The sequence below is a fragment of the Meleagris gallopavo genome, chromosome 2 (genome assembly GCF_000146605.3).
Source record: "Meleagris gallopavo isolate NT-WF06-2002-E0010 breed Aviagen turkey brand Nicholas breeding stock chromosome 2, Turkey_5.1, whole genome shotgun sequence".
Classification (NCBI taxonomy): Eukaryota; Metazoa; Chordata; class Aves; order Galliformes; family Phasianidae; genus Meleagris; species Meleagris gallopavo.
This window is the reverse complement of record NC_015012.2, coordinates 15906470-15928828: the sequence shown is the minus strand read 5'-3', so window position 1 is coordinate 15928828 and position 22359 is coordinate 15906470. Positions and strand designations below refer to the sequence as shown.

General features: G+C 39.6%; 2 protein-coding genes across 5 annotated transcripts in view; one reads left to right on the top strand and one right to left on the bottom strand.

The window, feature by feature from the left end:
* Positions 1-10249, bottom strand: part of MCM8 (minichromosome maintenance 8 homologous recombination repair factor) — a 15962-nt gene extending 5713 nt beyond the window's left edge. Inside the window, exons 1-12 of one of the 3 annotated variants that reach the window (XR_004158787.1) lie at positions 9855-10128; positions 9652-9726; positions 9055-9137; positions 8720-8869; positions 7895-7998; positions 6742-6940; positions 6151-6236; positions 4238-4389; positions 3158-3356; positions 2352-2382; positions 1910-2050; positions 342-483 (exon numbers count right to left, since the gene is read on the bottom strand). Coding sequence is in view for 2 of the 3 variants with exons in the window: in XM_010706652.3 (XP_010704954.1) it covers positions 342-483; positions 1910-2050; positions 2352-2382; positions 3158-3356; positions 4238-4389; positions 6151-6236; positions 6742-6940; positions 7895-7998; positions 8720-8869; positions 9055-9137; positions 9652-9726; positions 9855-9993 (1501 nt within the window). In the remaining variant the exon portion in view is untranslated. Of the gene's footprint in view, positions 1-341; positions 484-1909; positions 2051-2351; positions 2383-3157; positions 3357-4237; positions 4390-6150; positions 6237-6741; positions 6941-7894; positions 7999-8719; positions 8870-9054; positions 9138-9651; positions 9727-9854 lie in introns of all 3 variants that reach the window. The other 2 variants (XM_010706653.2, XM_010706652.3) reach the window with 2 other exon arrangements.
* TRMT6 (tRNA methyltransferase 6) lies at positions 10202-22359 on the top strand. Of its 2 annotated transcripts, XM_003203785.4 has the most exons (11): positions 10208-10334; positions 11556-11683; positions 12082-12191; positions 15096-15187; positions 15279-15362; positions 15787-15911; positions 16024-16388; positions 16596-16681; positions 19836-19938; positions 20021-20107; positions 21337-22359. In XM_003203785.4, the coding sequence occupies exons 1-11, from the start codon at positions 10228-10230 to the stop codon at positions 21508-21510; spliced, it is 1461 nt and encodes a 486-aa protein (XP_003203833.1). In that variant the 5' UTR covers positions 10208-10227; the 3' UTR covers positions 21511-22359. The 2 variants fall into 2 exon arrangements, with proteins under 2 accessions (XP_031408208.1, XP_003203833.1); XM_031552348.1 differs by lacking the exon at positions 12082-12191 and having other exon boundaries at positions 10202-10334.

Here is a 22359-nt window from a genome sequence, read left to right as displayed (position 1 = left end):
AAAAAAAAAGCAATAGATGGCAAAACTCATAAGCAAGCTATTTTTCAAAAGCAGTAAGAATCCAGTACCTGACATTAAGCCAGATTTCTCAAAAAGGAAATCTTACATCTCTGACACATTAAATAAGACTGGTATGTGAATTACAGAGCAGTGTTTTATACATAACTAAGGCCCTAGGAAAGCAGGAACCACTACTGGTGAAGCTCAGAACTTCCCAGATTCGAAATGCCAGTACTATACTCCAAACTTACATTTTCAACCCAGCCACACAAGCTGTGTTGCCTTAGACTCAGCAGCACCTCGCCCCCTCCTGTTTGTTCTTAATAAGCATGTAACATTACCTTGATCTCCGAGCACTAAAGCACCAGCTTCCAAGGCAAAATCTCCAGAAGCACCATCTCTAGACAGCGTAACAGTCAGGCCAGAGCTGGTGGAAGTATTACCACAAACATACACACCTCGAGGAGCAACGTTACACACCGCCTAGAAGAGAAGGAAGGACTTTTTTCTCTCCCCATGGTAAACAATTTCATAAGCCTCATTCTAGAGAAACAGTACAAAGCAAAACAGATCTGTTTCTTTCCATTTAACATGGCCCAACAGTCAAGTTAGAGCTCCTTTCAACCCCAAGAAACCTATTTCTATAAAATATTAGGAATAACTACAGGTACAATACTGGCAGAGTCCCATCTACTGTGTTATTAAAAGTGCTAGGACCCGAGGCACAACGCTTACATTTCAAAGCACATCAAAATGCTTGGTAACTTCCCATCCAAACATCACCAAATCACACATATATAGTTTCTGTATCTTCATATCCCAAAGTCAATTCAGACTAACATCTTGTTGGAGTGCTCAGCACAAGCTGTTTCAGAAGAGGCACGCAGAGTTTACCCCACAGCTAAGAGATGAAAGACAGTACTAGTCTTCTCTATGCCCCTAGCATCCAGAAAACTGCTTGTAATTTGAACAGACTGACAAAACACAGACATGCTGCAGTTAAATTTCTCTAGAATGCAGTTACCATCACTGGATTTTCCTAGTAAATCTCTATAGTTAGTGGTGCCTATACTTTAATCAAAAGATAACACCCAAAGTACATATGCTCAGTGCCAGATAATAGAGGCACTGACTACAGAGTTGAACAAACCCACAAAAATAAAGCAGAACAAGAAAACCCACCACAGACTGGCTCCTACACAGCTTTGTTTTCCCCAAGAGACAGTGATGATTAAGAGGTGCCTTGTCTCAGGGTCTTATCAGAGACTAATAGCTCATTTTGAATGACATTCTATTATTTAGGAATGACATTGAGAAAAGAGACATTTTTGTGATGCCAGAATTTCCTGACTCAGTGAAAAAGAAAAATTAAAAATTTGTTTAAGAGGAAGAAATTCCACTAGCAGCCAGCTCTGCCACAGTCATACAAAAATGCCCACCAGGACTCCTACAAAAGTAGTAGCAGGTTCCTTTCCCAAAGGAGAAAGGTCTGGGCCAGCAACATAGGAATAGTGTAAGAGAATGGAAATACACCTTGCTGAAGGTGAGTGTCATGGTCGTTCTAAGGAAGCACTTATTTTATTTGACAGTAGGTCAACTAAAAGAAGATAGGAAGGAGCAGGGAGGAAGGCCAGTGAAATAAGCTAACAAGGGAAGGACAGCAAGCCTACACAAGCCTAATATTTGAAATCTCTCAGGCTTGACTGAGTATATCTGCTTGGATAAGTGCTTTAACAGGCTAGTTCCCTTTTGCAAGGCTCTCTGTAAAGAGAGGACAGTTGGAAACCCATTTGGATACTGTGCTATACCTGAGGCCTTCATGCTACATGAAGAGATCTCTCCAGGTAGGTAAGGCAGCAAGGATTTCAAGAAAATTACACTTATACAGGAGTAACAAATAAACCCATACTTGCAACATTTGACTTTTTCCTAATCCTGGATCTCCAACAATCAGAACATGTGGGTCTCCTCGCACCGGGATTCTGTTCTTGTCATCGACAAACTTCTGACATCCTCCAAACAAGGCCAGGGCCAAGCCTGCCTTTACAATCTGAAGTGGTACATAGAAACATCAGTAAGTGTTCAGTCCTGCTCATCAACACTGATGACTCCCCAGACCTGTCTGTAAGAGCTCTTTCCCTCTGAATGAAAGAACTTAAATCCCGTAAGAAAGTGCCAAGGGCATAAAGCTGCCTCGTCAGTTCACATACTGGAACAACACTGAAGTCACCCACAAATACAGCCCCTGCCCCTTCCCTGCACCTCCAATAAACTTCATACATCCTGCAGGAGTTGAATGTGGCACAAACACTTCAAACTGAAGCTGCAGGCAGAGCTGATACATTGCGTACCTCGTGGCCGTAGATAGCAGGACAAAGAGAGCTGAAAGACAAAGCATACTGTGACCCAGGAGGAATACAGATCTCACGTTCATGTTAATCAATCACTTGTTCTGTCTCTTTGCCCCAGAATACTTCTATAAGCACATGCATTTTTTGCTTAGTTGTTGAACTGTTAGAGTGAGTTTAAATTCAAAAAAAACAGCATTGAATTTCTCAAAATTTTCAGATAACCAGATATACTTGAAACAATAAGAAAAACCTTTCATTTGAGTTTGCACAAATGCATAGAACCAGTTTCCCCATGGTTACTGCACCCATCCTGATCTTTATCAAATAACTACGTGGAACTCTCTTCCAAAAGTGCTGCAGTTTTCTGTCTTTGACTCCACTGGGAGGAGCTGAGGGATGGTCCAGTTGGACAGGTACCCTTCTATCTGGGCTGAGGGTCTTTAGAGAACCCTCTAATCAATTCTCTCATCTCTCTCCTCTGCTGTGTAAAAGCAGAGCAGACAGCAAAACAGGCTCGTGAGTTAAAATTAGTTACTGAAATGAATGGATTGCTTTATTTACCTGTGGCTTTCTATCTCAGAGTCGACCTGAAACTCTCTGAACTTCCCTGCATTCCAAAGTTCTAAAATCCTCAGCTTCTATTTGCATTCCCTATTGCAATACTTCCTCTGGAGCCTTTGCCCACTGCGGTGCATTAAATCTGTACACTATGTATTGTCCAAGCCTCAGACATCTCATAGCTTTAAGATCAGCTGCCACATTGGACTGAATTTGGTCATGCCTGACCTAGCTCTGACACAACTTACTTCACAATAATCCTGAAGAGATTTTCCTCAGCTTGAATTTCTTGAACAGCATAGAGGTCCTTAAGTGAAAACTCCATGAATGATCGTTGAAAAGTCCCTTCCTCAAAATTCTTTGTTTTTTGTCCTTTACTGTTGCTGACAGAATTTGCTTCAATGTACAACAAGAACACACACTTGTCATTCTTATTTTTAGACACTCCTGTTAGAAAGATTGACAGACAATTAAGAAATAATTTTTACATCGTAAGTACCAATGTTACTTAAAAATGGCACAAGGCAACTCACAAATGTAAGGTATAGGTACGTGCAAAATACAGGCTGTTCATATTTTAAATAGTTCAACGCCTACGTCTGCAAAAATTGATGTACAGTGACTTACAGCTTCTAGTTACATTTGTTCATTAAGTTCCATGCTTTTAGGTACACATGTACCTTAGCAGTTAAACATTTTCTATATCCTCAAGAGAATGATTACTGAGCAGTGAATGCAGGCACACAGTAAATCACTACTGAAATTCTCTGCAATATATTCACTCTATTACAGCTGTGCACAGCATAGTTTTTCACTTGGGGAAAAAAAGTTTCTCCAGGGAGGACTAAATTGAGAAAGATAATATGCCTTCACAGTAGCATGATGGTTTTCCTGTCCTTCAAAGAAACATCAAGGGGAAAAGGTTAAGCAAAAAAAAAAAAAAGAAATCTTAATGAGACTTGAAGAAATAAGGATGTCCTCCTCATATTATTAGTTCAGAGAAGGCTTTCCTACCAGCTGACATACTACGAAGCACTTTGTGTCAGTGCTGCCACTTCAGGACTAGCATTACACACAGACCAGTGAGTTGCAGAAGACAAAGCCCAACTATCAGTAGACATTAGAGACGGTGCTCCTCTCAAACAGCAAAGCACACTGCTTGTTCAAAATGAAGCCTTGTTGTGAAATTCTGGGAACTTCTGAAGAGATATACATTTAATTCTTGTACAACTTTGCAAGCTCAAATGAAAGGGGAGGGCTGTTTATCTCATATAATCAATAGAAAAGCCCCCCAGACAAAAAGAAGTCTTCCAGGATCCATCTCTTACCTTCCTCAGTGCTGGACACTTTAACTACCCCTGTAATTGTGACCACATCTCCTGGGACACAACTGTCCACAAGATCTTGAACCAGCTCACATTCGATCGTGCGAGGGATTCGGCCTGCTTCTCTCTGATCATCTGACATGAGCTCCTGAACCCTGCAGCACACAAACCCACACAACACAAACTCCGTGCATAACGTTCCAATGCAATTACAGCATACAAACTCCGTAGACACGAACTTCTAACCAGTCCTTTCTGAACTGAGAAGGGAGGCACAAGAAATGTCCTGATCAGTACTAAAAACAGCAATGCTGAATTTGGAGAAAAGCATTTTTCAGTTCAGACTTTAACAAACGGAAATATATTATACATAAAACCCCAAAAGACAGTAACAATGAACTCCTGAAATAACAGCTAGCACCAGTGAGCATGTTAACATAGAAATAAGTACAGTATGTGAAATAAGATAGACTTCATGTACAAAGTGAGGATGTCAGACATTACAGCCCCAATGAATGCACAATTGGCATTTTAACCTTAGCAAAGCCCAAGAATTTTCTCAGACCACAGCAAGACCAGTAGCTCACTCTGTGTAGCTGCAGAGGGCTGGCCAAGAAACAGCTCTCCTGAATGTGTGTTACAGAACAGTCAGCGGTGGTGACAGTACAGCAGGAGTGAGGAAAAAAAAGAAAAGAAATCCAATGTCTACCTCGCTACATTAACACTGTTAGTTTCTGTAGAAATGGAAACTGTAACATGTTCCCCCCTAGCAAAGTTCTGACATCTTTAGGCATGCTTGCTGATTGGACATAAAAAGCAGATGAATGGGAAGGCCCTGCACTACTGCTTTCTACAGGGTATGCCTGGGGTATTGGAGACATGAGTATCATTTTAAAACAAGATTTTTAGCCCTTAAGTTTACATTTTGCTCATTCAACTGTCACAACTGATGGATGTAATTTAACAGGGTTTTCCTAACTGACCTCCAGATCATTAAAAGGAATTATTAAGCAATAGATGTTAATTAAGCAATAGATGTTAAAGTTAACAACAATTGAAGAAAGATGCAGAGGGCACAAACTTAACATTTCTCAATAGTATTGGGATCAGCACTATTTACCATATTTGTCTGAGATATGGACAGGGATCGCATGTAACCCCAAGTGAGCCCACAAATGGCACCAAGCTAAGTCATGTAGTCAACAAATTGCAAGGAAGGGATGGCATCCAGAGGGACCTGGACAGGCTGGAGAGGTGGGCTGTGTGAACCTCATGGAGTCCAATGAAGCTAAGTGCCAGCCAGCATGCCATGCTTGAGTTGGGGCAACTCCTAGCACAAGGCTGGAGAAGAAACTGAGAGCAGCCCTGCAGAGGACTCAGGTGTTCTTGTGGACAAAAACTGGACATGAGCCAGCAGCGTGCACTTGCAGCCTGCAAGGCCAACAGTATCCTGGGCTGCAGCAACAGAGGGGTGGCAGCAGGGACGGGGAGGGCATTATTCCCCTCTGCTCTGCTCTCGTGAGGCCCCATCTAGAGAACTCCATCCAGCTGTGGAGCCCCCAGAACAAGAAAGATGTGGAGCTGTTGAAGCAGGTCCAGAGGAGGACCACAAAAATGCTCAGAGGGCTGGAGCACCTCTCCTATGAAGACAGTCTGAAGGAGTTGGGCATATTCAGCCAGGAGAAGAGAAAGCTCTGGGGAGATCTCACCGCAGCCTTCCACTACCCGAAGAAGCCTGTAGGAAAGTTGGGGAGGGACTCCAGCAGGGAGCACAGTGAAGGGACAGGACTAAGGGCTTTAAACTGAAAGAGCATAGAGAGATTAAAGTTACGCAGTATAAAGCACAGTGAGCCTCTCTGTCACTTCTGGACTGCCCTGTTGCATTACATTTTTGTGCAGAAGGGAAAGAAGCTTACTTAACAGACTGCCAGTCCACTGTGGTAGTTAAAGGAGAGCTCCTGTCAGGTGTGAATGACCGGCCACGGCACTCAGGAACAAGGCACTGTAACAGTATTAATTCTAATTCATTCTCAAATCTCTTTAATAATAGTTTTTAAATGTTGTTGTTTTTTTTTTTCCTTCCCCCAAAAGAAAGTAAGTAAAACAATGAGATTTACTAACGCAATTTCAGGAGAGAAAATCCAAGCGAAATTAGGGTTATAAATTAACATATACATCGATAATAAAGAGCACAGCCAGCTGATTCCTGATTCAGCTGTTGGAAAAAATACACACGATTGGTACAATCCCTTTTTTGGCAGGAGATTCTACAAACTGCTTTGTCTCACCAGAATACATTTTTTTCCAAATAACAGCGTTGTGTAGTAATGCAAAGTTGGACGGTAAGTTTAATTTTTTCTAATGCGTTCACTGTTTAATCTAGCTTTAAACATCTGAACTACTCCCCTTCACACTCACCTATTTTAAATATTACCAGTGTTGTTATTTTTCAAAGCCCTACAAAAATGCAAAAGGGAAAAACATAAAGTTAGATGATTTTAACTTACCTTAGTGGGAAGAGTGTACTTTCCATCAGGCAGAGGAACACTCTGAACATCTCCACATGTGCCACATACAAAGGCCAGCTTAGTGCACAGAGGCTTAATGTTACTGACACGTACAACAGTGCCACGCAAGGCAATGTATTTCCCGTAACAGTTGGCCCGAACATTTTTCAGCTGAGTTAGTGGTTCATAGTTGTACAGTCTACAAAAGATGTTAAGTAAGAGCAATTTGAAAGTTTACCACACTTAACTGATGAACCAAAAATGCTGCAGCCAAGCAAAAAGAAGAGGCGTACATGCTAACTACCAACAGTACTCTTGAGCAATGACTAGAATGATTTGATCTGTGAACGCATGACATACTGCCCAACTCCTGTTCTTGAAAGCAGCACATTTAATATCCTCCAGTTGTATATACCTTCACAGCTATACATGTTGCTTGTATGGCAATACATCTCTCCTGGAAACGACTAGGACTGACACAAACAGAAAATATTTCACCTACAAGTAGATTTAGGTCCTACTTTTCTTTGCCTTGCTCCTTCTTCTTAGGATCCTAAATTCCACCAACCCACTGCTCCACCCTGCCTGTGTTGCAGAAATATTTTGGAAGTATCATATATTGATTGTCTTATGAATACTTTCTTCTGCAGAATCACAGTCCATAATTGCCCCACAGGATTTGAGATATTGTATATACATTCTCTGGTCAGAGGTTTTCCTAAACACCTTCCACTGTCTAATTAAAAGGATGCAGGTTTATAATAAACTTCCTAATTAAAGGCAAACCTTTTACTACCAAAGGCCTAGATCCTTTTGAATATTTTCCTATTTCCTTCAATAACGAGCAAATACGTAAATATATTTCTTTTTTTTTTAATAAACATGTTTTACATCATACTTCATTTATAAGCTGTTTCTTCATTTTACAAACAGGGTTGTAAGGGTCTTTCTGCTTTTGCTTTTTCCTTCACAAGGACAGCTTAGCTTTTGTCATTGTGAAGACAAAAACAGACTGCTCTGGAAGTAGATTCAAAGAGCAAAGTCTCTCAGCAAAACAAGTACGCCTCCAGCAGCATGCATGGACACTGATGATCCTTACAAGAGAGGCTAAAAGATGCTCCTGCAAACAGAACAAATGCCCAACACCCATTACCTGGCATGAATGAGAGGAACATTTATTATAGGCTCTCCATCCAGTGGTATCCCTTCCTGCACCTGCAGCTCTGCAGCATGCCTTTCAAGGTCCTTGGTTAGCACCTACACAGAACAGAAGGGCAAACATGAACACAGCATGTCATACAACATGGATTCAGTTGGCTGTTCTTTGACTGCTATCTGTCACATTAGGGAAGTCTAGAGAGCTCTCTGCTGTTCAGCAACTCCTGTTACAGTATTTTCCTGTTTCTTCCCAGTTCTAAGCTTCATTCTAAAAAGAATTTAAAATTATGACATTTGTAAAGTTTTCTCAGCTAAAAAAAAGTATATAATAACCTTTAATCTTGGTCAACGTGTAGAGAGTTGTTTGACAAAAATGTCTGAGAATTCATCTTTAAATGCCACAGGAGATATTGAATGGAGCCAGGAATTCCTGCACCTGCTCCCCCAGCCAGCCACCAGGAATGGCTCTACTGTGAGCTGGGACAAACCGCCCAGGCAACCCACAATACACTAATAAAACAGGAATAAGATGTCTCTGTTATGTATCTATTAGAATTCCACTTAGTTTTCGTCAACTGTTTTGATACAAATAGACAAAATGCAACAAAACCAAAGCATTTTCAGAACAGGATTTTGTGGGTCATACAGATAGGATACAGAAAAGGAGGTTGTTGAGTTTCTGAATAAACAGCAGGTTTCCGTAATAGAGAAAAGCACAGAAATACGTTGTGTGTTTTTTTAATAACATAATTGCCTTTAAATTTGACTGACTACTTAATCATGACAGTTATGTTCACATCTAAAAGAACTTCAAGTTTACCTGATGAATTGCCAAACCCATGCACTGCAGTATTTTCTGAGGCATATCCCGTAGCTCAGTAGATACATTTGGTATTGTTTTAGTTAATTCTCTATCTTCTATCAGTTCCTTGTAATCCACAAGGATGCTTCCCTTTCTTTCTATTTCATCCTGTGAAATATTTCAAGTCATAAAATACACTTAAAATGATAAGCACCACACAAAGAAAATGTCATAAAACATTTCACAGCTGTGATGGAGATCATCTTTGAAAGAAAAAACACATTAAAAAACATATGCTACTGCATCAATATAATTAGAGAGATACATACATACACAAAGAAATATTTACTTACCTTATCATAAAGTTCAATGCGTTGCATAAAAAATTTTTCAAAGGCTTGTGTCTTCTGGACAAAAGGTGACTTGTCAGCATAAGCTAACCAGAAACACATAGCATTAGTAACTGACAGAAACTATTGTTCCCATTTCAATAAATACATAAACAGGCTGTTTCTCTTTCATTCTATTTCTGCTTTCCGGAACAGAGAAAGATGGCTGCTCTCTACAGTATGACAGTAATGTTGTTACAAGGTCTCTGACAGAAGAGAACCATGTCTATGCTGACATAGGTCAAGCAGGTAAGAGAAAAGCACAGCAGAGGTGCCCATGTGCCAGCATGACAGACTGCATGCTTCGTGTAGCTAACCGAACACGTTTCCATCAAGTTTATCAATAGACTGTATTTTATACTATTCAAAATTCCTTTCCAAGGTTCAGAACCCACAGATATTACAGTATGCTACAAGACTGATCTTTTATTGCATTTATCTTCTCACATAACAAACACGAACTTCAGTTGCTTTCTATTCCTCTTATCCGCTCTATGTGTAACCAGACTCAGAGAAAAGCGATCAGGATATTTGCTAGACTTAACTTTGACCTAAAAGTACCTTCAGAGAAATAAAGCTTCCAGCCCTTATATGGAATAAACTGGTCCAAAGTTGACTGAACGAGTCGAGAACTTGCTGAAAGAGATTGAGATTAAAACAAGGTGGGTATGACAGTTTCACAGATCTCAGCGCACCAGGAGACAACAAACTGCCGCTGTCCAGTGACAAGCAGGCTACGAGGCAGCAGGGAGGAGCTGGCTCACCAGGCTGAGGCTGTCTCTTCCACTCCACCTTTTGCGCCCTTCCCCGCCAGCCTCCCCGCCAGCCTCCCCGCCAGCCTCCTCGCCAGCCCTGGAAGCCCCGTCCTCGGGAACACCCCCTGCCCCTGAGGTCCCTGCTCATCTCAGCCTCGGCGCTTGAAGAAGCAGAGTAGATCAAAACACATCGGAGCAAAGTTAACAGAAATCGCTGAGGCCGAAACCCCGAAGGAGCCGCTAAACTCTGTAAGGCGCACCGCTTCCCTCACACCCCAACGCAGGCGGGAAACCGCTTCCTGAGCGGCGCCTGCGCACTGTCACCAGAAGCAGCGCGGGGGAACTTCCGGCGAGAGCACACACTTCCGGCGGGAGCACATCGATGGTCATGGAGGCTGAGCGGAGGTTGAGCTTGCGAATTTGTGAGGGGGACTGCGCCGTGCTGAAGCGGGGTGACGTCTTCAAAGCCGTGCCCGTGCTGCGGCAGAGGTGAGGGATCGGTGGGCGGTTTTCCATTTTCTTTTGCGGTCTTTCTGCAGCCTCCCGCGGTCGTCGCGCCGTGGGACCCTTCGCTGAAAACCTAGGAGGTGTCAGTTCTGTCCCGCGTGCGGCGGCTGAAAGCAGCGAGGATTTAGTTGCGTTTTTTTACAGAGATGTAACGAATTTAAAAGATAGCTGAGGTGCCGTTGTCGAAGTGATGTCAACTGAAGAGCTGAGAGAGAGCAGCAGGTTGGAGATGCCGTCGCCGTGCTTCCCTTGTTGTGTGCGCTGCATTCTGCAAGGGGCGGTGTTGTTTTTGTAGCAGGGCAGGGAGCAGCTTCAGTGGGACGGTGCTGTTGTGACAGTCTGCTTCCCTTTCCTAGGCCTGCTGGTATAGCAGGGAGCCCGTGTACCCCAGCAGGAAATACTGTAATCAAGGGACAGCCCTTCCAGTGCTCTTCCCAGTGCAGCAGATGAGTTTGTAGACCATTGCATTGGCGTTCTGGCCTTTTTATTTAGTGGAGACTGAAAGGTATTGTATGTGAGCAAAGCCTAGGAAATGAAGCTGGGAATGCTGGTTATTGAGAGGCTTTATGCTGAGCAGAAGAATCGGGTGCCGGAGGGGTTCTTCAGTTAATACTTGTAGCTATTCAAATGGTGGTTACTCTGTTGGCCTGCAGAGCATTACCAGGACATTGCTGTCAGATCCCTTTTTGCAAATCTGTGCATAGCCTTAGTTTTGTTTAAGCATCCATCATAAAGGAAAGAATAAAGTAAAAGAGCAAATATAGGGAATGAAATAACTTCTGTGTTAATTCGTTATTTTCTGTAATCTAATCAGAGTAAGGCTGAGAACATGTGGCAGTATCTGTGGTTGGATGCTTTGTTTCTCGTGTCGAAAATGGTGCTGTACAATTTAAATTCTATATCCCTATGTTTTACTTCTCATTTCAGAGTTCTTGTGAACTAAAAACACATTGCTCATGCTGCACACTGAATTCAAGTTTTTCATTCTTTTCCTCACCAGTTTCAGCATAATGTGGTGGTGTGGTTAATAGTAGTTAGCATTTCGTTCTTTATGGTTGTCCTGGTTTGCTTCAAAGGCATAGCTAAAACAGGTGTACATCAAGTTGACTTCCAGCTGTTGGGGGTTTTCAAATCCTGTCACCTGTCCTTTCAGACATGGTTAAAATGATGCCTTAAATGTCATTAACTTTTTTATTATTTCAGAAAAATTATTTTTGAGAAGCAGGGCTTCTATCTGGATAATGCCATTGGACATGTGTATGGAACTACATTTGAAGTAACAAGTGATGGAAACCTGCAGCCAAAGCGACAGGTGGAAGAGACTACCACAGGTATTGCAGACGATTGATTGATGCTTGGGGGGAAAAAAGCACTAACAAGTTATTCTTTGATAAGACCAAGGATGATGGAAAAGCTTTCTATTAATTTTTCATTAAATTATGTTACTTATTTCTGTCATAGAAGTGCATGTTTTTTACTTGATCTGCAGTTCCAGTTGTCCTGTAACAAATATACTTCTTAATATGGGAGAAAATTTGAACCTTAATTTGGGTGAATATATGGAGGAAGATGTATCTTACATGTTAATTGCTTACAAGATACTTGGCAAGAGCACAAAGCATGTGGGTTTAATGTGGAGAGGTCTGCTTTCTGTGAAACTTAAATCATGTTTCTCCAACTGAAAAGTACTTAGAGGTAGATTTTACAAATCTATATCCTTTTCTCTTAGAAACAAAAGAAGCAGGTACAGATAATCGTAACATAGTTGACGATGGAAAGTCTCAAAAACTGACTCATGATGACATAAAGGCTTTGAAGGACAAGGGTATTAAAGGACAGGTAAAAAATAAGGTTTTGGTGTCATTTCTGTGCTACCTTGATGGTTATCTTTCAGTTTATGGAACAGGCTATTCTTTTAATGGCGCATAGACTTCAGTGCTTTTTCTTTGTTCTTCTGCTCAAGATCTGTTTTTACAAAAATGCAAAAGCTGTTTTCAGAGAAAACTTCATGTAAGGTTGATAACTTTATCAGTAGAAAGTCAAGTATGAATTAAGAGTCGTAACAGACATATAAAGGAATACAATAGATGTAAGATAAATATAAATCACGAAGGAAATATAATTCACATGATCACTCTTTCTGTTTGTTTCTTAAAAAATTCAAAATATTACTTGTATATTACAGATGTATTAAAATTGTCCAATAATAAAACTGTCAAAGATGTAGTGAAGGATTATGGACAAACATATACTCATTAACTAATGACACTATGTAACAAACATATTATAGGTGTGCCTCTAGGCTGCTGCCTACCAAACAGTGATGCATGTGTTTTATCTGCACCTCAAAAGCTAAGAGTATTCCCAAGAGATCAGTTCTTTTAGAAAAGGTGTTGGTTTATACCCCACACTTAATCCACAAGAAGTGAGGCCTTATTAAATGTTATGCAGCACGTTCTGTTCTGCAGATGTTGTCAGCCAAAATTCTCTCTCATCTTTGGTTTATCCTTTCTCATAAAAGATAAGAAATTGCTCATGCTTACATCAAGTTCATCTCGTCTTTTCACTTTGCTTTTTGTTGCTGCTGTTCAGAACAGCTGTTCTGCTTTTGCCAGCTTAATAATGGATGAGTCCCAGGAGTTTAGAACGGTATTTCCTGCGTTTCCATGGTTGTGCTTCTCTTGGTGTTCTCTCTTTGATAAGAATGTACTAATGAGTCTGATAGCTTTGACATTTTCTGTTAGTTCTCATTAGCTCTGTGGCAGAAGGTCACCCTGTCTTTTCTTTATGTCCTCTGCATGTCTGTGCTGTACATGTATCATACTGATAATGTAGGTCATTAAAATAGTCTGCTTTGTGAACTGTGGCTTCTGAATATTCATTTTAGACTGTTATATTAGCAGCAATAGATACTATCCTTCCATGAATATCTGGTAAAATTCGATTTTATTGTATGTGAATGACATGTCTTTGTCATCACCATAGAATTGCAGGATGGTCTGGGTTGGAGGAGACCTTATAGCCCACCCAGCCCAATCCCCAGCCATGGGCAGGGCTGTCCCGTCCGTCCGTCCATCCGCCCCTTCCCCCAGCTCAGGCTGCCCAGGGCCCCATCCAACCTGGCCTGGAGTACCTTTAGGGATAGGGCACCACAGCTTCTCTGGGTAGCTGTTCCAGGTCCTCACCACCCTGAATGAAGAATTCCTTCCTTGCATCTAACCTATGTCTTCCCTTTTTAAATTTAAAGCCATTCTCCTCTGTCCCATCACTATCAGACTGTGTAAAAAGTCAATGCCCAGGCTTTGTGATGCAGGCTTAGTTTGAGAGATGATTGCTCTGTGAAATTAAGCTTTTATTTTTCCCATCACCTTCCCAAATTCCTCCCATATTCTGAAGTGTGTGGTATTAGGCTGTAGTATTCCTGGGGTACTGCAAAGTGCTGCAGCTTGCCTTTAGCTTGTTATGCTTACCCTGCAGGAATATTATCTCGTTTCATTTTACTGGTGGAAAAAAAAGTAGATACCACATTTAATTTTTTCCAAGAATAAGGCAAAATATGCACTGATTCACCCTCTTAATAACACAGCTTTCAAAGGCTTGAAAAACTAGCAAGTGAAAACTACTGGCACCATTGTATTTTGGACTAAGTTCTCAAAGCACAGTGGGAGCTTTCAGCTGTCCATGCTGAAAATACTCCTTGCGTCATTTCCTACCACCAGCCTCTCCAAACTCCTATTAGGCCAGACTACACTGTTGCTCTTCACGCATATTTAAAAGGAACATAGAATTCCGTCATTCCAACTTTGATCACAGCAACCAGAACAGCACTGTGCAGCATTTATTATCTTGCAGGCATGAAGACAAATCTGAACAATGAAAGCTTTTTTTTTTTTTCTGTTGGAGGTCTTAATGATCACTCCAGCTGGAACCTGAAAGCATGAGAAATGAGAGTTGGATTGGCAAAGGGAGGAAATAAGAACAAGACCTGAAAACAAAAACTGGAAATCTGGGAAAATATGGAAGGTAGAGGAGGAAGAAGTACTAGGACTCCTAGTAGGAAATAGCAAATACTAAAGAGTTTGATGTCCTGCAAGGAGCTGGCACAGGACTCTAGCACAATTTGAAAGACAGAAGTAATTAAGTGGGGTAAGGGAGATGCCTGATAAATAGCCAGAATAGAGAGGAAAAACTAAAGTGGTCTACACAAAAAAAGTATATATATGCAAAAGATATCCTCGGAGACAGAGATGCTGAAGTCAGAGACCCAGAGAAGGATTAGATTCAAGTAAATACTGCTTATGACATCAGGTTCCTTCTTTTGTTCAAAGATGTAGTAACTATTTTACGTGGCTGTACCCAATGGTGAAAGTTAAACTGAGAACTTAGAATATGTGTTAACTGTTCCATAATTGCCAACAGACATAACTCTGTCCCATTCTAAATACAGCGTGACTAAAAAAGACTGATCAGCTACAGAGAACAGGGTAGTCTCCTTCATATTCAGCATGAGATAAAAATATGTAGGTAGTGAGGCTTCACAGTTAAAGCTGAATTAGTGACTGGCTGATTAGTAGAATTTTATTTTGCCATTAATGTCAGCAGAACTTTTTCTTCCAATAGAGAAATGTATGTAGTATTTTTTGTGCTTGTTAGAAAAAAACAAACAAAAATACCCACTAAATATGAAATGAATGAGAAATACATACTGGCTGTAATAAATTAATATAAATTGTCTCTTCTAAGGAAATTGTTCAACAGTTAATAGAGAACAGTACAACCTTCCGAGACAAAACAGAATTTGCTCAAGATAAATACATAAAGAAGAAGAAAAAAAAGTAAGTGAATTTTAAAATGTGGAAAATATTTAGTAGCTCCTGAATTTGTTGTGCTTGAAGTAAGGCTGTTGCTGCTGTGTACTTCTTACAGATACGAGGCAGTTATTACAATTGTAAAACCATCCACTCGCATTCTTTCAACAATGTATTATGCAAGGGAACCTGGCAAAATTATGTAAGTTTTTATTTTCATTCTCTTCTTGAACGATAACAGAGATATGAATATTTTGAAAAAATATTCTAGTATTATTGTATATAATACCACTCTTTTTCTTGCTAATGGAAGGACTGTAAATTAATGAAAAATAATGTGATATAGAAAATGAATCAATATGCTCCTGTAGTGAAGAAAAAAATTCTTTTGCATGCACCATCAGCTTTTACCACTTCCCTGCCACCTCTGTTTTGCTAATTACCTTTCTGGCAGTAGCTCTTTGCATTTGTAGAGGTCTCTTACTTCTTACCTTTTTGTTTTATCGAAGGTTTCTCAAACCTCTTTCCTTCTCCTTCCCCAACATCCTTTGTTTGGCCTCTATTGAGCTATGTGTCCGATTCTAAGAAAAGAAATTTGATATTTGTTGAAACCCTTTGTCTTCTAGCCATTTGCGTTATGACACTCTAGCTCAGATGCTTACTTTAGGAAATGTCCGTGCTGGCAACAAGATGGTCGTAATGGAAACATGTGCAGGCCTTGTGCTTGGGGCCGTGATGGAGCGAATGGGAGGTAAGTCGTACAGTAACACAGAGGATGAGGGCTAATTTGAAATTTAAGAAATACTCTTGGTTTTCATACTTTTAAAAGGAACTACTTCAAAATATTTTTTTCCCTTTTGTAGGCTATGGATCCATTATCCAGATGTATCCAGGAGGTGGTCCCGTTAGAGCTGCCACCAGTTGTTTTGGATTTCCAAAACCTTTTTTCAATAATCTTCATGAATTTCCTCTCAGCAAAGTGGATAGTCTTCTCTGTGGGACGTTGTCTGTGGAGACTCTGCCTTCAGAACCTGAAGATGCTGCATTAACAGAGGAAGAAATGAATGGACTGGTTGATGAGAAACAGACTTCTGTACAGGGAACAGAAGAGGAATCTTCTGCTGAAACAGCTATGGAGATCAACCAAACGGAAGAGCAGGAAACAATAGACATTAATGCTGAGGATGCAGAATTTAAAGAGAATAAAGAAAGAGAAAACAAAGAAAATGTAAGAATATTGATTATGGTTATTTGAGTTTTATGATGTCAATACAGTGTTGCTGATTTCAGACATGCTAAAGTATAGCTTATTCAGGTGTTGAAATTGAGTTTTGAAACTTGCTTTATGTTGAGCTGTCTAAGGTGCATAAAACAAAAATTCAGTTCATGCAGTAGTGATTCTGAGTTAAAGCACAAAATGCTTTATTGTTCGAAGGTTCGAGAAAAGCAAAGAAAACAATGGGAGAGAAGGAAAAAGCTAACCGAAACTGCTGCTTTGCTGAGAGAGAAGAATGCAGATGGGTGAGTCAGAAAGCTGTTCTGTCTAAAGTACATCTATAGAAAATCACTGCTTTTTGAAATGAATAAAAGCTTTGTCTTAAAAAAGTTAATTCTCAATATTCAGTAGCTAGCAGTCAAGCCAGATGTGTCTCGGGTCTCGTTTGGTTCTCACCTGGTTTTATGTTTTTTTCATCACTTAAAGGGTTTGAGATTTCCTGAGCTAATCTGGAAACCATCAGTTTTAGATATGAGTAAACATCTAAAAAATATATGTTTAATGTAGAGTAGACAGAATCCAGGTAGAATTTAATATTAAATGACTGCAGATAAAAAACAGGATTCTCTTCTGTAAAAATGAACTTGAGATCCTAAGCTTAATAAATTAGAACAGTACTTGTTAAAAAAAAAAAGGAAACTAATTTGTTTTAAAACAATAACAGAAACTACTTAATTTCATTTTACCTGCATTAGCTGTGATTTTTTCCAACAAAGTATTTCCCTGATGATTTTAATATCAGAAGCTTTGAAGAAAAAAATAAACATATTCCTGTCAGTTCAGCCCCACGATAACATAAGAGCACTTTGAGGCTCTGACTTTCTCATCAAATGAGATAGCAAATGCTGAGGTGATTTGATTTAATTAACACTGATTTATTTAATAGCATTCCTATTCATCTTTCCTTATAGGAATATATATAGGGTTCATATGCTGCAAAACAAAACAATTTTGATGTGGTGGCTCACTGGGAATAGACCTGTTTTTCTCGGAAAACCAATAAATGTGTGTTTTTTAATGTTTATTTTTATTACAAAATATTTTAACTAATTTTCACTTGTATTTTTGTGCATTTCATCTAGCATGGTTAGGTGGTAGAATTCGGCTGTTCTGTGAAAGTTCAGATACAGGTCATTCTGTGTTGTCTGAAGTAGCAAAACAAGGTTTGCAAAAAGCATTGCCTGTCTCCTTGCCATCAGCATCACCAGTGATGTCTGCAGGTTACCACTAAACTACCACTAAACTGCCTGAATAGTGGCTGTGTTTTGCTGTGTTTTTACTGCTCTCCCCTGCACATCTTAAAATAATAAACATCAGTGCACGATTTGACAAAGAAAAAAAGGGTTTGACTTTTCTTGATTCTTCCTGAAGTGTAAAATAGAATCCAGTTATTGATTTTGAGTTCAAGGAAGCCTCATTAGTCTTTTGTCTCTTGTACAAGTGATTGCAAACAAATGAATGTTTCTTCTTTTGTTTATTGGTAAAGCAAGAGGGGTGTAATAAATTACATATGTGAAGCGAGTACTTGCTCGAGGAAGTCTTGAGTATGGGGGGGAGGGGTGGGAGAAGGGGCGAGAAGCTTCTGGGTGCTTGAAAGCAGTGCCCCTCTCTGTAGTCACCTGCCTTGTATAGCCCTGCATTTGTTAAGGTCAACAACCATGACTGCTAAGGCAGGAGAAATCGGCATGGAATAAAGCAAGCGCTTCAAACTAATGACTCAGTTGGCATGGGAGTAAATAGCAGGTGAGGAAGTCCAGATTTTGTTTTGTTTTGCAAGAGAGAAATGGGAAGAAGATAGCTGAAAGCTTCTTACATCACAGATAGGGAGAAAGGATAAGACATTGTCAGAGTAAGGGAAAACTAGTAATTAGGTAAAGATGAGCTCCAGCTTTAGGAGATTACTTCTTGAGACCTTGACTTTAACAACATTTACTACTTAATGTGGAAGATACAACTTTAGGATTTATATTTCTTTTCTGCTGTTACATGGAGAAAGAGTACTTGTACTAGACCTGTTTGTCAGTTTCATTTGTGAGTTAAAGGCAGATGTATGTCTCTGCGGGGAAAGAAGGAAGGCATCTATTAGGGATGCAGTTTTTGTCTTAGAGTAGGCAGTGATGGATCATCACATTTTTTCTGATACTATAAAATTGGAAATTGGATTATAGATGCTCCCTGTGTTCAGAATTAGACCACGCAGCCTTCTCTATACCTTTTGTGTCTTTTTCTCTCCCTATTCCTTCTCCTCTCTTGTCTGATACATTAATTTTGAGACTGAGCAGACTACCTGCTGACAGCAGTGTGTGCTGCCATATGAAAGAACATAACTTGATTTCTCACGTTCCCCCTCATCTCTCTCCTACCTTCCTGTTGTCTGGCAGAGTTCCTTTCAGTGTCAGTACGGTACTCAGACCCTTCTGGAATATGGTTTAGAGTCTTATTTCCTCATGGTCCACTTGGTTAATTACTGAGCACAGACATTTTGCAGTTTGGATTTGAGGAAAACCTGGAGCCTGCACAGGATCTGTCCAACAGAAAACCAAAATGTAAACAACTGCAAAATAACTCCTTCATCTCTTATTTGTGTTTCAAAAAAAATTTAACATCTTTACCCCCATTTTATTAGGCAAGTTTGACAGAGCATCCAGTGCAGTACGTTCCCCTGGAGAACAGTTGTTGATTGACAGGTCCTCTTATATAGCCGTATAGTGGAGAAGCAGTTTAATTATTTTCTGCACAAGCACAACCTGTTAACTACTTGAATCTTAACCATTCTTGACCATCTTAACCCTTTCAGGTTTAGCAGTGACTTTTTATTAAAACTCTAGGTATCTATACAGAATCCTCAGCATCTGTAAATACAAGTTACGCTGGGATATTAAAATCAAGGTAAAGATTAAAATATGAAGACTTTCAGTTGTCAAGGACATAAGTTCTTTTTTAAAAAGATTTCTAGTCATGCCCATTCATGAACTTTCTCTTTAAATTACAACTTACTTAAATATTTAATGAAGATTACAGAGTTTAAAGAATTGTGACTGAAGCTACATTCTAAGAAACAGCTAGCAGTAAAAAAAAAAATTGTTATATTTTAACTATTGTCATAGGGTATAAAAGCAGTTCTTGGGGTTGTAAGAAGTATTGCAGAGTTCAAAATAGCTGAAAGGAATGTTTCTGCTATGTGTTCAATAGGATGTACTGTATACAAGCTTTTTATCCTCTTAACGATGCAAGTAGGAAATAATTTATTTTTATATTTGGGGAATTGTTAGAGCCGTGAAAACATGCTGATGAGCAACATTGAAGCTGTAATTGATGCGCTGTGCTAACTAGAAAATGTCACTTGATGAATAGGCTTTAAGAAGCAGAAAACTAATGTGCATGAAATTTCTTTTACAGCTTACTTGTAGCCAGCAAGTTTCATCCCACTCCTCTATTACTGTCTTTACTGGAGTTTGTTGCTCCTTCACGGCCTTTTGTTGTCTACTGCCAATATAAGGAGGTAAATGGAGCATGTTGCTCTAGCTGTTATTACTGTAAGCTTGAGGTTATATTGCCATAAACCCGTTATTTCTTTTCTTAAGCCCTTATTAGAGTGTTACACAAAGCTGAGAGAAAGAGGTGGTGTTGTTAACCTAAAGCTGTCTGAAACATGGCTACGAAGCTACCAGGTAAGGATTACACTATTTGGGGAAGTGAAATGTGTTTTGGATTGATTGAAATTATGTGCAAGCTCATACATTTGTTTATATGACAGTAGCAAGAAAATACTTTGGAGCATTTTAATGCGAAATGGCAATGTTTTTTGAATGAAAATACTTCATTTCTACTTCCAAAGCAATTCACATGCAGAAATAGAAAGGCAGCACGCTGAAAAAAGTTCATAATTGTGCTCTGTCAGCGGTTATAATAGCTAAGTGACAATCTAATATTTCTGCTATATTTCTTGTACACAATATTTATTAATTTCTAGTTGGTTGGATAGCTTAAAAGACTTCTGTAGCACAAGAATGGTAATGACCTCTAAAGTTGGTATCTTCACGTAACACGTTTCCTGGAACTAAAGGAGGAATTTCAGGTCTAGGAACATCTCCACAGTGAAAAATACTGATTAGACTAACTGTGTTCAAACAAGGTGTATATAAACACAGAGCACCCTTCCCCACTATGAAGAGCAGAAGCACACCTCATTTGTAAGCAGCTCACCCCCTTCAAGGTTTTTGCATTGTATTGGCTTGCTCCTCACCCATAGGCTTGTGGAATCCATAAGAAATTATTTATTGTACAGAGACTGACTTAAGGCAAGGGTGGCCATAGTTACTGGCTGTCAAGAATGATGGTGAGACAAATGGATGTTCACACGTCAGGCTTGGCAAGGCTTATTCTGCCCAGGTGCAGTACTTTGTGAATATCAGGAAACCCTAGCTAGGAACAACACAGTGTCCTGAACTGAAAACAGATAAATCAGCTTAAAGCTGTGAGGGCAGTCAAAGGAAGAAGGAAGCAAAACAGGAAAAGACTTATAGAAAAGCGGAGCTGAAAGTCGTAGTTCACTGCTGTGTCTTACAGTAGTAGTAGATACATAAAGATTGCTGGTATAGTAGACCCATTGTGGTTTCTCACAAAGTATGTGAGTTCTGAACACTTTAATGAGACTTTCAGGAGTCTGAGCCTTGAATTTGTAATTCTGCTGGAAGAGCTACGAAGAAGTAGGACAGTAGGTGTTTCTGTAGGTGGTTTCTGATATGCAAACGCTTTGTCCTTTCAAAGTAAATGCACTTTTCAAATGTCGTGGCTGGAACAAATACTGTAAACTGAAATACACCATTTGATGTGCACATACAGCATGACTCCTCACAGATGCTTGGTTTTTCAGTTTTTTCTTTGTTCTGTTTTAAAGGTCCTACCGGATCGAAGCCATCCAAAACTGACAATGAGCGGAGGCGGAGGTTACCTTCTATCTGGTATAACTGTTGTGCTGGATAAGGGCAAATCTGATTCCAGTAATTTAGAAGCACTGAAGATGGAAGAGCCGTCATCTAAAAGATGCAAAGTTCAAGACCTTTGTTGTTAACAGTGAGAGAATTGATTTGTTTTTCAGATCTCAGGAGATACGTGGTTAGTAAAATAACAGGTATAGTTTCTGTGCTCTTGACAGCACAGAAATAGTACCTGTCATACATCAGTCAACAAAAAGCAGAAGAATTATGTGGTAGGGAGAACTGTCTCTCCTTACTAGTTTACATGGTCAGAATGAGAAGATAAACTGTTGGAAGCACACCTGTGTCAGACATCACGCTGAAAGCACACTAACATCAAAGAAAAGACCTGATGGGCAGACTGAGAAATTAACGTGGACATGAGTGCTTTCACTGATGCTTTGTCTATTCTTGTTTGATGCCAAAACTGGATAGGATTACATAGTTTTTAAAACACTGAATCTGAATTAACACATGTAATTTTGCTTCTGATTTTCTTAGAACAAAATCGGAGTAAAACGTTCTGTGTAGTGATCTGCTCCCTCTTCAGACACTGAGTCCTGCAGTGTTGAGTAATCTAAGGAAGCAGCGTAAGCAGCAAAAATTATTAGTACAAAAAAGTATTTTTCTTTCCAAAGGAGCAATAAAAAGAGAACATTAATTCCAGAACTTTGTATAATGACTCAGTGCTTCCTGAAATAAAAACAGGGGAAAGGATATGTTAGTAAATTAAATACCAAACACTTAACCAATATCTTTGTTAGTGTTACCTGTCATTTTCCTGGTAGTTGTTCTGTGTTTAAGATGTGACCATTTTGAAAACTGCCATGTGTATATATATTTATTTTACAGTTCTATTCTTTCATAATGTGTAGTTTTTTGTTTTTTTTTTTTACCTTTGCATTTGCCATTGTAATTAAACTGTGGGATATTTTTCCTAATGA

What these genes read in the sequence shown, in the direction of transcription:
- TRMT6 (XM_003203785.4), top strand. Translation starts at nt 10,228, where the DNA reads ATGGTCATGGAGGCTGAGCGGAGGTTGAGCTTGCGAATTTGTGAGGGG. An exon ending in GTGCCCGTGCTGCGGCAGAG is followed by an intron (nt 10,335 to 11,555) that starts GTGAGGGATCGG and finishes TTATTATTTCAG; the next exon opens with AAAAATTATTTTTGAGAAGC. An exon ending in ATAAAGAAGAAGAAAAAAAA is followed by an intron (nt 15,188 to 15,278) that starts GTAAGTGAATTT and finishes TACTTCTTACAG; the next exon opens with ATACGAGGCAGTTATTACAA.